The sequence below is a fragment of the Heptranchias perlo genome, chromosome 7 (assembly GCF_035084215.1).
Source record: "Heptranchias perlo isolate sHepPer1 chromosome 7, sHepPer1.hap1, whole genome shotgun sequence".
Taxonomy (NCBI): domain Eukaryota; kingdom Metazoa; phylum Chordata; class Chondrichthyes; order Hexanchiformes; family Hexanchidae; genus Heptranchias; species Heptranchias perlo.
The window spans coordinates 89,562,221-89,578,486 of NC_090331.1; the positions used below are offsets into that span (position 1 = coordinate 89,562,221).

A 16,266-nucleotide genomic window follows, 5' to 3' on the forward strand; every position below is an offset into this window, starting at 1 on the left:
GCACTCAATGGGCAAACATTTCAGATATTAGCTCCGTTCCACCACTCCGAGGCACACTGCAACATGTTTAAGGAGCAACATACTGCAGACGTCTTCGTTATACAGGTAAAGGGATAAAGATCCAAGGTTTGTATTAAATCTTAGGAAACATAGGAACAGGAGTCGGCCATTCAGCCCCTCGAGACTGTTCTGCCATTCAATTAGATCATGACTGATCTGTATCTGAACTCCATCTACCCGCCTTGGTTCTATATCCCTTAATACTCTTACCCAACAAAAATCTATCAATTTCAGTTTTGAAGTTTTTAATTGACCCTCAGCCTCAACAGCCGTTTGGGGGACAGAGTTCCAGATTTCCACTACCCTTTGTGTGAAGAAGTGCTTCCTGACATCACCCCTGAACAGCCTAGCTCTAATTTTATGCCCCTGTTCTGGACCCCCCCACCCCACCAGATGAAATTGTTTCTCTCTATTCACCCTATCAACTCCTTTAATCATCTTAAACACCTCAATTAGATCACCCTGAATCTTCTATACTCAAGGGAATACAAGCCTAGCTTGGGCAACCTGTCGTCATTTCTGTCCTAATTTAACCCTTTTAGCCCCAGTATCATTTGTTTAAATCAGGTTAATACATTTGACTGTCATTGAGAACATTGGGCACATGCCATTAATTGGGCATGTGCCCAATTAATGGCAGGTGAATCAACAGCATCACCACACAGCATGCTAACCTCCATCTCTCAGCATTAATAAACACTGCGACCTTCAGTGACAAAAGATTATTCAGTCCAGGGTGATTTTTGTTTCTTTTCTGGGGTTAAAGCAGATACCCTTAAATAATGCCGCAGAAAACCTGGGTTGGGAGACAATCCACGTTTAATCCTGAATGGGAGGTAGCTTCAACGGACAGGAGCTGCTGGCTTTGCGCTGAAATGAGTCAAATAAAGTAATGGCTCAGCAAATGGGGCAAAGTCTCACAGTCCAACCAGGTACTGTAAAACGTTAACTCTGATCATGGGAAGGAGACAAAAGCTATCACTTACGGCTGGTGGCTCACCAGCGACTATATTTACAGGGCAGTAGGCAATCTCCGATGGGTGCCGACAGCTTTGGGGATTGGAGATATCTCTCACCCCAGCCTAGCAAATCTTCAGTCCTACCTGTTCCATTGTATTGCAGCCGATGTGGAAGTGACTAAAGCTCACATATAAGTTATGCTCGCCCAGGTTTTGGTATTAGGAGATAGTCCACCTTTTATTATTTTTGTGTCTGAGGGAGTGCAAATTAAAAGATCTGCTAGATTATTTTTCTGCTCCCGTTTAATTGTTACTTTTAATAAACCCAATTGTATTTATAACCCAAGTTTCACAGTCTAGAATGTTTATTCTTCTACGACACGAAGACGAGCAAACACGAAGGGGCTCCAACCGATTTTCAGTGAGCAGTTTCCAGTAAAATGGGCTTCTCTTTGACCCTTGGGCAACACAGCACCACCAGATACATTTCATAGGGAACAGGAGCTCATTTACAGGAATGGTCCTTGGCACTGAACGCAAGCGAAATATCTGGTGGAAGCCACCAAAACTGGAACACCTTTATCCCGCTATACCTTCACTCGTGGAGACAAAACCTTTTGCATTCATTACTATCAATGGCAGTGGTACCTGGAGATCACACTCCCCTCCTTGGTCGCAGATGGGACAGTCCAATGGGTGATTGGCCAGCAGAAACTCCATCACACCCTCCCTGTTAGACAGAATAAAAATGAAGCACAGTATCTAGATACAATATACACAGGATAGTGAAACACTATCTTAAGTTGTACAACAACAACTTGCATTTATACAGCGCCTTTAACGTAGTAAAACTTCCCAAGGCGCTTCACAGGAGCGTTATCAAACAAAAATTGACACCGAGCCAAATAAGGAGATATTAGGACAGGTGAAGCTTGGTCAAAGTGGTAGGTTGTAAGGAGCGTCTTTAAAGAGAGAGGTAGAACCGGCAGAGAGGTTCAGGGAGGGAATTCCAGAGCTTAGTGCCTAGGCAGTTGAAGGCACAGCCACCAATGGTGGAGCAATGAAAATCAGGGACGCGCCAAGAGGCCAGAATTGGAGGAACACAGAGATCTCAGAGGGTTGTAGGGCTGGAGGGAGTTACAGAGATAGGGAGGGGAGAGGCCATGGAGGGATTTGAAAACAAGGATGAGAATTTTAAAATTGAGGATAGATGCGAGGAAAATTGATACATTTTTGTTAACCAAAAGGTATTAAGGGGCATGGGGCTAAGGCAGGTATATGGAGTTAGGTCACAGATCAGCCATGATTTCAGTGAATGGCGGAACAGGCTTTAGGGGCTAAATGGCCTACTCCTGTTCCTATGAGAACAGTGGACAGTGAATGTCCCAACAACACATGTAAGGTCTCTGGTATAAGCAATGTTGTAACAGAAGGTCAGCGTGTATTTCACCGATACATTTCAATCCACGACTAAGCCCTTATATTTTATTATCCTGGAACATAGTGGGGATGTTTCTTCCCGTCCCCAGTAAATTATTTTGCCCGACCCCTTTTCAGGAGTCTCCTTGCAAGTCACAGTTTTTCACTGAATGCACCATGGATTTCCAGAAAGCATTCGATGAAGTCCCTCACAAAGAGGCTGTTAGCTAAATGCGAAGCTATTGGAATTGAGGGCAAATTATTGACCTGGTTACAAAATTGGCTAAGCAACAGGCGACAGAGTAGGGATAATGGACAGGTACTCAAATTGGCAGGATAGGGCTAGTGGTGTCCCACAGGGATCTGTGTTGGGGCCTCAACTATTCACTGTATTTATTGATGATGGGATAGAGAGCCACCTATCCAAGTTTGCTGATGACACAAAGATAGGCAGTATTGTAAGCAGTGTAAATGGAAGCATAAAATTAGAGAGATATTAATAGATTAAGTGAATGGGTAAAACTGTGGCAAATGGATTTCAATGTAGACAAGTTGAGGTCATTCACTTTGAGCCTAAAAAGGATAGATCAGAATACTTTCTAAATGGTGAAAAGCTCAAAACAGTGGAGGTTCAAAGAGACTTAGGGGTCCGTGTACACAGATCATTAAAATATCATGGACAGTTCAGAAAATAATCAAAAAGGCTAATGGAATGCTGGCCTTTATATCTAGAGGACTAGAATACAAGGGGGTAGAAGTTATGCTATAGCTATACAAAGCCCTGGTTAGACCACACCTGGAGTACTGTGTTCCATTCTGGGCACCGCACCTTAGGAAGGATATAGTAGCCTTGGAGGGAGTGCAGCGTAGATTTATTAGAATGATACCTGGACTCCAAGGGTTAAGTTATGAGGAGAGATTACACAAACTAGGGTTGTATTCCCCGGAATTTAGAAGATTAAGGGGTGATTTGATCGAAGTTTTCAAGATATTAAGGGGAACCGATAGGGTAGATAGAGAGAAACTATTTCCGCTGGTTGGGGTGTCTAGGACTAGGGGACAAAGCCTAAAAATTAGAGCCAGGACTATCAGGAGTGAAGTTAGGAAACACTTCTACAAGCAAAAAAGGGGTAGAAGTTTGAAACTCTCTTCCACAAACGGCAGTTGACGCTAGCTCAATTGTTAATTTTAAATCTGAGGTGGATAGATTTTTGTTAACCAAAGGTGTTAAGGGATGGGGCTAAAGCGGGAATATGGAGCTAGGTCACAGGTCAGCCATGATCTCGCTGAATGGCAGAACAGGCTCGAGGGGCTAAATGGCCTACTCCTGTTCCTATGTTACAATGGTCTCCTAATATCGGTTTGACAATTTCCTTCACTAATAATTGGGACCAATCATAACTGGGCAATGCAGACAGGTGACACTTGCAGTTTTTTTAAATTGTACATTCGCACAGTAATCTGTAAAGGGTTTTCATCCATACCATACCTGGCTTTCTTGCTTTTCTCTGAGTTAGTTAGGATATTCCAACCTTTCATTACAGGCATAGCACAGGAAGCCACAGGCTAAGAAAAGAAAGGACAGCACAATTGGTAGTCAACTAATATTGGCAACAGAATATATTGAGTCCAAGAGCAACAAATATATATTATTGTTACCTTTTCAACATTATGGTTTTGATGAGGAGATTCAATACTTATAATCATATTATTTTCTGTTCAATTCATTTTAAGGAGGGGAGATGTCGATCTGTCTTAAAAGTCAATCTATCTCTAAAGTTACAATTAACTTTTAACTGTTTGGTATGTTAAGGCGTTTTATGTCGATAATCTTCCTGTGGCGATAGGTGTACAGTGCCCTATGGTTGACAACACATTATCGATGTATAGTTGGCAATTCCACACTTCCTACAGTATTGCAGACTGAAGGGAACGAGGGCGGGGAGGCGGGGAATGAGGGCGGGGGGGGGGGGGGGTGGACAATTGCATAGAATGTACAGCACAGAAATAGGGGACATTCGGCCCAACTGGGTCTAATCGGGTGTTTATGCTCCACATTAGCCTCCTTCTTCCCTACTCCATCTAACCCTATCAACATTAGATAAACACTTGAATGAGGAAGGAGTAGAAGGATGCTTCCCCTTAAATGCATCTATGCTATTCGTCTCAACTACTCCTTATGGTAGCAAGTTACACATTCCAACCACTCTCTGGGCAAACAAGTTTCTCCTGAATTCCCGATTAGATTTGTTCGTGACTATATTTATGGCCCATAGTTTTGGTCTCCCCGACAAGTGGAAACATCTTCTGTACGTCTACCCTATCAAACCCCTTCATAATTTTAAAGACCCCTCAGCCTTCTCTTTTCTAGAGAAAAGAGTCCCAGCCTGTTGAATCTTTCTCAGTTCTGGTAGCATTCTTGTAAATCTTTTTTGCACCTTCTCCTCTATAGCCTCTGTGGAGACTAGAACTGTTCACAGTACTCCAAATGTGGTCTATCCAAGGTTCTATAGAAGTATAACATAACTTCTCTGATTTTCAATTCTATTCCTCTTGAAATGAACCTCAGTGCTTTGTTTACTTTTTCATGTTGCTACTTTTAGTGATTTGTGTATCTGTACCCCCAGATCCCTTTGCTCCTCTACCCCACTTAGACTCTTATTATCCACAGTATGTGGCCTCCTTATTCTTCCTACCAAAATGCACCACCTCACACTTATCTATATTGAAATTCATTTGTCAATTACATCCCCATTCTGTAAGTTTATTAATGGCTTGTATTTTGTTGCAGGCTTCCTCAGTGTTAACTATTTGAAGTCATCAGCAAATTTTGAAATTGTCCTTCCGATTCCCAAGTCCAAATCGTTTATGTAAATAGTGAACGGTCTCAGCACTGATCTTTGTGGGACACAAGTTCCCACCTTTTGCCAGTCTAAGTAGCTATCCTTAAGCCCTACTCTCTTTGTTCTGTTTTGTAGCCAGCTTGCTATCCATTCTGCTACTTGTCCCCTGACTCCACATGCTCTGACCTTAGTCATGAATCTACTATGCGGTACCTTATCGAAGGCCTTTTGAAAATCCAAATATATTACATTTACTACATTACCCTTGTCTACTCTTTCTGTTACTTCTTCAAAAAATTCAATACATTTGATCAAGCATGATCTTCCCTTTTGAAATCTGTAAGAGAGGGAGGAGGCGAAAAAAAGAGACCAAAGAAATGGCGTAGATTCAGTGGGGGAGCTAGTGCTGGTCCAAATGGCCTCCTATGGTACTGAATGTGCTCCAATTCTTATTTCTCAACCTAAAAATCAATCATTTATCTCTCTGGTAGATAAATCCTCTCTCTACTCTCTTTATTCTGTGGGACCACCGTTGTTTCCTTGCCAGAGACCCTCTCTTTAAACTGCCCATTTCATGACGAATGCGATTGACTTCATGGTCCCATCACTTTCTATTGCCCATCTTTTCCAATGCATACATCCTGCTAAAATTTCCATTCTAAATACAAACTCGCCCATTACCTTAGGAGCCTTTTCAATCTCCACCAGGCACATTCGGCAATTCCCGGCGATGGAGAGCCTGTCATGGTAACAAAACCGAGGGATCTGTATGCCTACTTTCTCGCAGGCCTGTAATCAGAAGAAACACTGAGTATGTTATGCTATTTCCTGAGTTATGGTCAATTTCAGCTTTCTTTGTCATGTTTGTTGTTTAGAATAGGGAGAGGTGCTCAGCTAATAAGTTGGTGGGGAGATGCGCCACGTGATGTGGCACTGAGCCACTGCTGTACTGCGCAGCTGATCTCAACTGGGGCATTACAATTGGCCGTGGGATCTTACTTCTGACCATCATACAGGTGATTCTTGCAGGGAAGTACATGTGTACATGTGGATATTGGTTAAGGTCAAAGAAAATAGGCAACTGTGATTCACCACATCCTCCCAAGGTGGAACAGTCCGTCAACAAAAGAACTTGCATTTATATAATGCCTTTCACGACCTCAGGACGTCCCAAAGTGTTTTACAGCCAATTAAGTACTCTAAGTGTATTCACTGTTGTAATATAGGAAACGCAGCAGCCAATTTGCGCACTGCAAGGTCCCACAAACAGCAATGTGATAATGACCAGATAATCTGTTTTTTAGTGATGTTGGTTGAGGGATAAATATTCACCAGGACACCAGGGAGAACTCTCCTGCTGTTCTTCGAATAGTGCTGTGAGATCTTTAACGTCCATCTGAGAGGGAAGGCGGGGCCTCGGTTTAACGTCTCATACGAAAGACGGCACCCCCCACAGTGCAGCACTCCCTCAGTACTATACTGAAGTGTCAGGCTAGATTCTGCTCAAGTCTCTGGAGTGGGACTTGAACCCACAATCTTCTGTCTCAGAGAGTGGTACCACTGAGTCACGGCTGACACATGGCCCCAAGGCTCCATGCGATGTAGCTATGAGGCTCAGGACAAAAAAAACTTGTATGCCACAGACCTGTAGGAAAACATTTCCAATTTTAAGTAAGAGCCCATTCTCACCATCTTAAATCTTGTCAGTTTCCCAGTCTGTTGTTATCTCCTTCATTTTTTGTTACCTTCATTGTTTGTCTGAAGCTCTCTCATTTTTAATATCCCCTGTACCCATTTAAAATTTATTTTTACACACAGCTCTTATACATTCCATCTGGGTAGCACACATCCATGAAGTTGGTCATATCTGGGAGTCCTAACGCTGACACCATTAACAGCCGCTTAATAAACAGTGGCTCATTTGAAGAACTTAAAAAAAGGAAATTAAATCCGATAAAATTTCGTTCAAAACTCTCACTGCACTGTGAACTAAACGGTTTACCTCCCAGCACCCCTTTCTGAACAGTGAAAATTAACACGTAATTTAGAACAGTAAATAATTGTGGCGATAGATTGCTGAACAGCAAGGGTGTCCAAACTATGTCCGAAGGGTCTCATGCAGTGCCCTTTCCCCCGTCAACCCAGCTCACAAAGCCCAGGCAACTAGGTTCTAATTATGGCTTGCAAGCTCCCGTGGCTTGGACACTCCAGGAACACAGGATCTAATGGCAACGATCTAATGGCAACGAACATTAACAATGAGCTTATTGCCAAGTGCCAAGAGTGTCACCCATTCCGATAGTTTATTTTAGCTCGTGGTTTCATCTGCTGCCAAAATAAATCACTTCAGAAATATCCTCTTAACCCTTTCTCAGCATGGCCTAAGTCTGAATCCACAATGCTCAGATATATTGACCCAGTCAGCTACTGTACCTGTAGGACAGTGGTTCCAGGCTCCACCATCACTGGCTTGCCATCTACAAACACCTCAACCAGGTTGCTAGCTGCTGTAGCAGTGGTGCGGACTGAAAAACACAAGGCGAGAGAGCAACCAGCAGTCTTGTTATACGGGCAGCAAATCATCACAAAGACATGAATTACATAGTGCCATTTTAGGATTACAGTACATAAGTGAACATTGCATTTGGTTTCTGTCAATTGAGCAGTGTTTGCCAAACTCTGGCTCGTTCGGGTGGCAAGTTCGACAAAATGTAAAGAAAGACTTGCATTTATATAGCGCCTTTCACGGCCTCAGGATGTTCCAAAGCGCTTTATGGCCAATGAAATACTTTTGAAGTGCCATCACTGTAGTAATGTAGGAAATGTGGCAGCCAATTTGTACAGGGCAAGGTCCCACAAACAGCAATGTGATAATGACCAGATAATCTGTTTTAGTGATGTTTTTTTGAGTGATAAATATTGGGCCAGGATACAGGGGAGAACTCCCCTGATCTTCTTTAAATAGTGCTGTGGGATCTTTTACATCCAACTGAGAGGACAGACGGGGCTTCGGTTTAATGTCTCATCCGAAAGTCGGTACCTCTGACAGTGCAGTGCTCCCTCAGTACTGTACTGAAGTGTCAGCCTGGATTCTGTGCTTGGACTCTCGAGTGGGGCTTGAACCCACAACCTTGTAACTCAGAGGAGAGAGTGCTACCCACTGAGCCACAACTGACACCTAAAACAAAATTTTGCCAGTTAAACCACCGTTCCTGCTGCATTCACTACCTTGTGCTGCCAGTGAGTGACTGTCATAAGGCCCCGATAATGTATCTTTTGTCTGGGCCAGGCTCTTGTTTCTGCTGACTGGTATGGAAGGCACTTGCAGTGAATGAAGAAGGTACTTACTACTGGTAAATAACGGACTGATTTTTAAAATTATTTTGCTTCAGAGGAAGTTAGAAAGCACTCGCATGTATGTAATGCCTTATTACATCCCTCTCAAACAATGAATTACATTCAAATACAGTCACTGTTGTTACACAGCAGCCATTTTACACACATCAAGATCCCACAAACAGCAATGAGATGAATGACTAGTTTTTTGGGTTGACGGAGGAATGCTTGCCAGGACACTGGGTGAGTCCCTGCTCTTAGTATCATAGTAGGTACAGCTTCTTCATGGGAACTTTAACCACAGAAACAGGCAGATGGGACCTCAGTTTAATGTCTCACCTGAAGGATGATGCAGTACTGAAGTGTCAGCCTAGATCATTTGTTCAAGTCATGAAGTGGAGCTTGAACCCATCCTTTCTAATTCAGGGATTCAAGGAAAGGAGTGCGACCAACTGAAACAAGCTGACCCTCACTATCCTAATGGATTTTGGTGACTATTGCGCAAAATCTGTACAACAGAGAATGGGGGGCTGGATAGGCTTTCAAATTCAAAGAAGTTGCAATTTGAAAAGACTAGATGGAAAACTTGTGGGGGAGGGTGACGGGGGGTCCACTGTCCACTTTGAGAGAAGAGGACAGCTAGTGAGTGGCAAGAGAGATCCACAATTCAGAGTAATGGGGGGTGGGGGAAGAGAGAAAGGGAGAGAGAGAGATTGATTCATAAAAAGACAGAATGGAGATTGAAAGACTGAAAAAGGAGTAGAAATTGTTCCTAAGTGTATAAGGAAAAACATCACATGCAAAGAGTACAATGGAATCAATGCCACACCTTTACAACTCACATACTGGTTTGATATTGGTACCAACTTTAAAGTAGTGTAAACTGGCAATTCTGAGCTATACTGTCAGCTCTGCATCATTACACCTGGGTAACATGGTGCCCTACACCATATGTACTTACGTGACACATACAGACACTTTTTTTTATATAAGTGGGGCGGGGGGGGGGGGGGGAAGAGAGGTGGGGGCGGGCAGAGCTAGAAGATTTTCAGACTACTTTTTTTTCCTGTGACTGGCACCCAAAAAAATGTCGGAAACATTGCTCAAAAGCTACAGCTCAATCTAGATGCACAGAGCGGGTAGAGTAGATCCACCAACAAAATTACCTGCTCAAAAGGACCTCATTAAATATCTAACATTTAATAACTCCCCCCCACCCCACACCACCAAAAAAGATAAGTAATAAAATAAATTGAAAAAGGATTGCTCAGCTGAGGGCACTCACCCCAAAATCCTTCCCATAAAATTACGGTTTAAAATGTTATAGTCATAATGGTGTGGGGTGTCCGCAGTATAAAATTGATCATTGAGTGCAAAAAGTGGGACAGTCTCAACATCAAGCACTCCCAGGAATGGTACAGTCCTACTCTGCCCTAGGAATCAGTGCAAGGTAACATATCAGATGCAAGGTGAAGCCGTTTCCACATTGTAGGGGCAATTAGCATCAAAGGTGAATATTCAGGAGGTGATTACATTATTAGGGAGGTGGTTTTGGTACCAGCAGTCCAGAGGTTGCGAGTTCAAATCCCGCCATAACAAGTTGTGAAAGTGAACCAATAAATCCGGTTGTTTTGGGCTGGCATCAGAAGAAAATAAAATGACCATAAAAGCTGCTGGATTGTCTTAAAAACCCAAATGGTTCATGAAGGTCCTTCAGGGGAAGGAACCTGCCACCTTTCTACCTGGTCTGGCCTACACGTGACTCCAGTCCCACAATATGTGGTTGACTCTTAAAGCCCTGTGAAGTGGTCTAGTAAGCCTCTCAGTTGTAACCACAGACCGCCATCTTCTCATGGCAACAATCGTCAATCCCTTTTGAGTTTTGTGCGGGCACAGAGTGCAAATAGCATGAACTCCCCAATGCTACCATTCTTAAGCAAACTTCCAATAGTGCTGCAAGAATCATGCCCCTCAATGTTCCCCTCATCTCGAAAAGCACAAAATTCCCATGGAAAATAAAAAGTCAAAACATCATTAAAAAAGATACAGGTGTTGCTGGAGGTTACGTTGTGCCATGCACAGAACCTTAGTAAGCTCATATACAATGTTGATATCAGTACGGTGAAATGGCTGACAATGGGGTAACTTCTCTATCTTACTACATAACTTTACCATTGTTCTTCACTCCCAGACAATCTTTGGCAGACTGGGAAACGCCCGCTAACGTCCTGCGAATGGCAGGCAATCGCAGCATGATGACCACCTGCATGAAAAGCAAAAGAGATCAGTCAGAATCAAGTTACACAAACTCATCATTAAGTCCTTCCGTGACCAGTGGGCACTGCACTAAGTCCCACTCACCCAATACCCCTGGTGGCTCGCTGACCTACATTGGCTCCCAGTCCGGCAACACCTCAATTTTAAAATTCTCATCCTCCTGTTCAAATCCCTCCATGGCCTCTCCCCTCCCTATCTCCGTAACTTCCTCCAGCCTACAACCCTCCGAGAACTCTATATTCCTCCAATTTTGGCCTCTTGTACATCCCCCACTCTCTTCACCCCTCCATTGGCAGCTGAGTCTTCAAATGCCTAGGCCCTAAGCTCTGGAATTCCCTCCCTAAACCTCTCTCTCCTCCTTTAAGATGCTCCTTAAAACCTACCTCTTTGACCAAGCTTTTAGTCACCTGTTATAAATATCTCGTTATGTGGCTCAGTGTCAAATATTGTTTGATAACACTCCTGTGAAGCACCTTGGGGCGTTACTACATTGGCACTTTACTTCATTAAAGGCACTATATAAATGCAAGTTTCTGCTGTTGTTGCCGGGGATAGAGTATTTGACGGACTCACACAATAATATTGATTTACGTTATATGTTTCCCTATGTTTTGTTCAAATTACACTTTATGCTTAAATTATTCTATTAGTTGTGCTTCCTTACAAGAGGACACTTGCAAATTTGTTTTCTTGATAATGACATAGGGGTAACCCAGTATCAGCCTTATCTGATTTATATTTAGGTTTCAGCCTTGGCTCAGTGGTATCATGCTCTTCTCTGTGTCAGAAGGTTGTGGGTTCAAGCCCCACTCCAGAGACTTGAGCACATAATAAACATAAGAACATAAGAAATAGCAGCAGGAGTAGGCCAATCGGCCCCTCGAGCCTGCTCCGCCATTTAATAAGATCATGGCTGATCTGATCCTAACCTCAAATCTAAATTCATGTCCAATTTCCTGCCCGCTCCCCGTAACCCCTAATTCCCTTTACTTCTAGGAAACTGTCTATTTCTGTTTTAAATTTATTCAATGATGTAGCTTCCACAGCTTCCTGGGGCAGCAAATTCCACAGACCTACCACCCTCTGAGTGAAGAAGTTTCCCCTCATCTCAGTTTTGAAAGAGCAGCCCCTTATTCTAAGATTATGCCCCCTAGTTCGAGTTTCACCCATCCTTGGGAACATCCTTACCGCATCCACCCGATCAAGCCCCTTCACAATCTTATATGTTTCAATAAGATCGCCTCTCATTCTTCTGAACTCCAATGAGTAGAGTCCCAATCTACTCAACCTCTCCTCATATGTCCGCCCCCTCATCCCCGGGATTAACCGAGTGAACCTTCTTTGTACTGCCTCGAGAGCAAGTATGTCTTTTCTTAAGTATGGAGACCAAAACTGTATGCAGTATTCCAGGTGCGGTCTCACCAATACCTTATATAGCTGCAGCAATACCTCCCTGTTTTTATATTCTATCCCCCTAGCAATAATCTCAGCTGACACTCTCTGTGAAGTACTGAGGGAGTGCTGCGCTGTCAGAGGTGCCGTCTTTTGGATGAGACGTTAAACCTGTCTGTTCTTTCAGGTGGATGTAAAAGATCCCATGGCACTATTTCGGAGAAGAGAAGGGGAATTCTCCCTGGCCAATATTTATCCCTCAATCAACATCACTAAAACAGATGATCTGGTCATTTATCTCATTACTGTTTGTGGGAGTTTGCTGTGTGCAAATTGGCTGTTGCATTTGCTACATTACAACAGTGACTACACTTTAAAAGTATTTCATTGGCTATAAAGCGCTTGAGGATGTCCTGAGGTCATGAAAGGCGCCATATAAATAAAAGTCTTTCTTTCATTTAAAAAAAAATCACAAATTCATCATTACTGAAGCATCGCCCTTTTCCATTGTGTGAACAATTCTCCCCTCCCCCTGATGCCAGGAGTAGCATGCACGAGGAAAGCCTATACAACTCACTACCCCCATTTTCCTCACCCTTGAGCCAATTAACCCCTCAAAAGGGCAGTCAAGCTTTGGAACTTGCGACACATAGAAACATAACACAGTCCTATGTTGTATCACTCAATCAACATTACCCAAAGTAGAAATGATTTCTCTGCACCTGAGTGGGACTGCCCTCACCTGGTTCCACTCTTACTTATCCAGTCCTCCAATGGCTTCACTTCCCCCTGCCCCGTACCATTATCAATAGAGTCCCACATAGATCTATTTTTGGCCTCCTATTTCTGTACACTGACGATACTCAGCTCAACCTCACCATCACCACTCTCGACCCCTCCACTGCCTGTGTTGTAGACTGCTTGTCTGATGTCCAGTCATGGATGAGCCACAAGTTCCTCCAATTAAACATTGGGAAGTCCACTGTTATTGTCTTTGGTCCCCCCCCACAACACCCCACCCCCATACCAACCCACCACCCCCCCCACCAACCCACCACCCCCAACTGATTCCATCTCCCTTCCTGGCCACTGTCTCAGGCTGAACCAGACTGTTTGCAACCTCAGCGTCCTATTTGACCCTGAGCTGAGTTTTCAACTCCATATTCTCTCCATCACAAAGAACACTTACTTCCACCTGTGTAATATCACCCAGCTCCGCCCATGCCTCAGCTTATTTGCTGCTGAAACCCTCATGCTTTTCTTACCTCCAGACTGAACTATCCCAATGCATTTGACCAGTCTTCCATATTCCACTCTCCACGAGCTCATCCAAAATTCATGCTGTCCGTATCCTAACTCGCACCAAGATTCGTTCTCCTATCACCCCTGTGCTCGCTAACCTATATTGGCTTCCAGTCCGGCAAAACCTCAATTTTAAAATTCTCTTCCCTCCATGGTCTCATCCCTTCCCATCTCTGAAACCTCCCCCAACACAGGCAGTGGTTACAAGCAAAGCCAAGGCTGCACCACATTAGAGAGAGAGAGTGCGGGTTCAATGCTCCTACCTGCTGAGCTCTGGATTTCAACCATACTGTTCGAGGTAGGCACCATAAGTGCAATTACCTCTTCTTTGCCGCACTGTGTCTGAGTCTGACCAGTCATGATCTTCGCACAATGGAATACTTCCTGCCACCACACAGGGTCTGCCACTATCATCTCTGACTGCCTGGAAGATCACACTGCTACAGCATCAACGGACACTGTGCTTATCTCTGTAACCTCCTCCAGCCTGACAACTCTCCACGATCTCTCTGCGTTCCTCCAATTCTGGCCTCTTGCTCATCCCCGATTTTCATCGCTCCCCCATTGCTTCAGCTGCCTAGGCCCTAAGCTGTGGAATTCCCTCCCTAAACCTCTCCACCTCTCTCTCCTCCTTTAAGTCACTCCTTAAAACCTACCTCTTTGACCAAGCTTTTGGTCACCTGACCTAATATCTCCTTATGTGGCTCTGTGTCAAATTTAGTCTGAAATCGCTCCTATGAAGATCCTTGGGATGTTTTACTACATTAAAGGCGCTATATAAATGCAAGTTAACATGAACCTGTAAGGATCAGAACCCGAGAGCTGCAAGATTCAATGCTAAAACACTAAAAGGCAGCAAGCCTGATCACTTAAGCCTGTGGAAAGTGATTATTGCACAGCTCCAGGGGTTAATTATTGAAACAATGCATCAAGCTGAGGCTAATAGCAGTAAACAGTACACAAGGACCAGTCTATCATCAACCATGTTCATCATTTTGAGAGACTATTTACTAAGGTCTGATTTTTGCCCGAAACTGGAGCAACATATAATGGCACAGGCACAATGGGCCAAATGGCCTCCTTCTGTGCTGTAAGATTCTGATTCTATGGGATTATCTATTTTAAAGATATTTGTTAAATGTTCTGCAAAGTTTCAGAAAACAGATTACTGTTACAAAGCTTTCAGCATAGGTGAAAGCAAAGATGTTTGAGAACATTGATTCCAGACTGAGGTGAAAGTGAAATATTGCATTAAGGGTGGAACTAGTGTCTTATAGAGTCAAATTGATGATGGCACACAACATCTTCAATCACATGGACCAAAATTGTTCTCAGTGCCTGTCCGAACAACAGCTCCATCAACCAAAGGCTTTATAATCAAAGTGCATTTTGGGGAGGATGGGTGTAAAGCAAAAGAAAGATTGCATTTATATAGTGCCTTTCACCGCCTCAGGACATCCCAAAGCACTTCACAGCCAATGAAATGCTTTTGAATTGAATTGTATTCACTGTTGTAATGTAGGAAACGTGGCAGCCAATTTGCACACAGTAAGGTCCCACAAACAGCAATGAGGTAAATGACCAGATAATCTGATTTTTAGTGATGTTGGTTGAGGGATTGATATTGAGCAGGATGCCAGGAAGAACTCCCCTGCTCTTCTTGGAAATAGTGCCATGGGATGTTTTACATCCACCCGAGAGGGCAGACAGGACCTCGGTTTTACGTCTCGTCCGAAAAAACAGCACCTCCGACAGCACAGCACTGCACTGGAGTGTCAGCCTAGATTATGTGCTCAAATCTCTGAGGTGGGGATTTGTGCCCACAACCTTCTGTCCCAGAAGTGGTTTTATTAAGTTATCATATTAGCACAGAGCAGGACAGCATCTATTCACAGCCTGGTTTCAGCACAACGCAAAATAAAATCAAGGGCTGTCAACAAAGAGGGAATGTTATGAAGAAGAAAGAGCGAGACAGATCCTGAACCCCATTTTAAAAAAAGGGAGGGGGGGGGGGTTGTGTTTACTTTGCAGAGCGAGGTGTATTAAAACAGGACACCTTTCCAAACTACAGCACGGGTGCGAGCGGGAGGCTGAATAAATAAATATCTATACGTACGAAAAGGTTCATTTGGTTCTTGGTCAGTGCCAGTAGGAGCTGTCGAGCCGCACAGGTAACGAAGGGGGTACCAGATGTCAGCCGGGACACCGACAGGGACTCCCGTCAAGGGCAAAGCCCACAAGTCCCAGCCGCAGCCCTGCGCACTAACCGCAGCGCTTGAACGCCTCAAACGCTTGAAATTCGCTCACCAGAGACACCAAATACCCGAGTTATCCGCAGTTTAAAAAAAAACCCGGTCCCGGCGCCGCTCTTATTACCTGGTCGCTATTTGGCCTTCTCAACCAGAATAACGACACGGCGCTATGGCGGCTCGGCTCCCTCCGTCCACGGATCGGCAATTTCCGGCTCTCTCCGGAAAAACGCAAGACGCGCCCGGGCAAAATAAACATGAATATTGCATGATTTAGATTTTTTTCCCCCCCTTTTCGTTGTAAGTCCGAGTAATTATTTTTAAAATTATAAACGAACAAACAAATTGAAACGGTTCAAAAAAAAATCGTTATATTCGGAAAAGAAGGTTCGGTAATTTCCGGAGCCGATCTCGTAAGACTTATTTAAA

At 43.8% G+C, this 16,266-nt stretch overlaps 1 protein-coding gene across 2 annotated transcripts in view; it reads right to left on the minus strand.

Annotated features, from left to right (window-relative positions):
- Nucleotides 1-16,067, minus strand: part of ndufs1 (NADH:ubiquinone oxidoreductase core subunit S1) — a 39,197-nt gene extending 23,130 nt beyond the window's left edge. Inside the window, exons 1-6 of one of the 2 annotated variants that reach the window (XM_067988096.1) lie at nucleotides 15,965-16,067; nucleotides 10,790-10,880; nucleotides 7,715-7,806; nucleotides 5,963-6,070; nucleotides 3,928-4,004; nucleotides 1,668-1,749 (exon numbers count right to left, since the gene is read on the minus strand). In XM_067988096.1, coding sequence (XP_067844197.1) covers nucleotides 1,668-1,749; nucleotides 3,928-4,004; nucleotides 5,963-6,070; nucleotides 7,715-7,806; nucleotides 10,790-10,871 — 441 coding nt within the window. In that variant the 5' untranslated portion in view covers nucleotides 10,872-10,880; nucleotides 15,965-16,067. Of the gene's footprint in view, nucleotides 1-1,667; nucleotides 1,750-3,927; nucleotides 4,005-5,962; nucleotides 6,071-7,714; nucleotides 7,807-10,789; nucleotides 10,881-15,704; nucleotides 15,905-15,964 lie in introns of those variants that run through there. The other variant, XM_067988098.1, reaches the window with a different exon arrangement.
- Nucleotides 16,068-16,266: the final 199 nt, after the last annotated feature.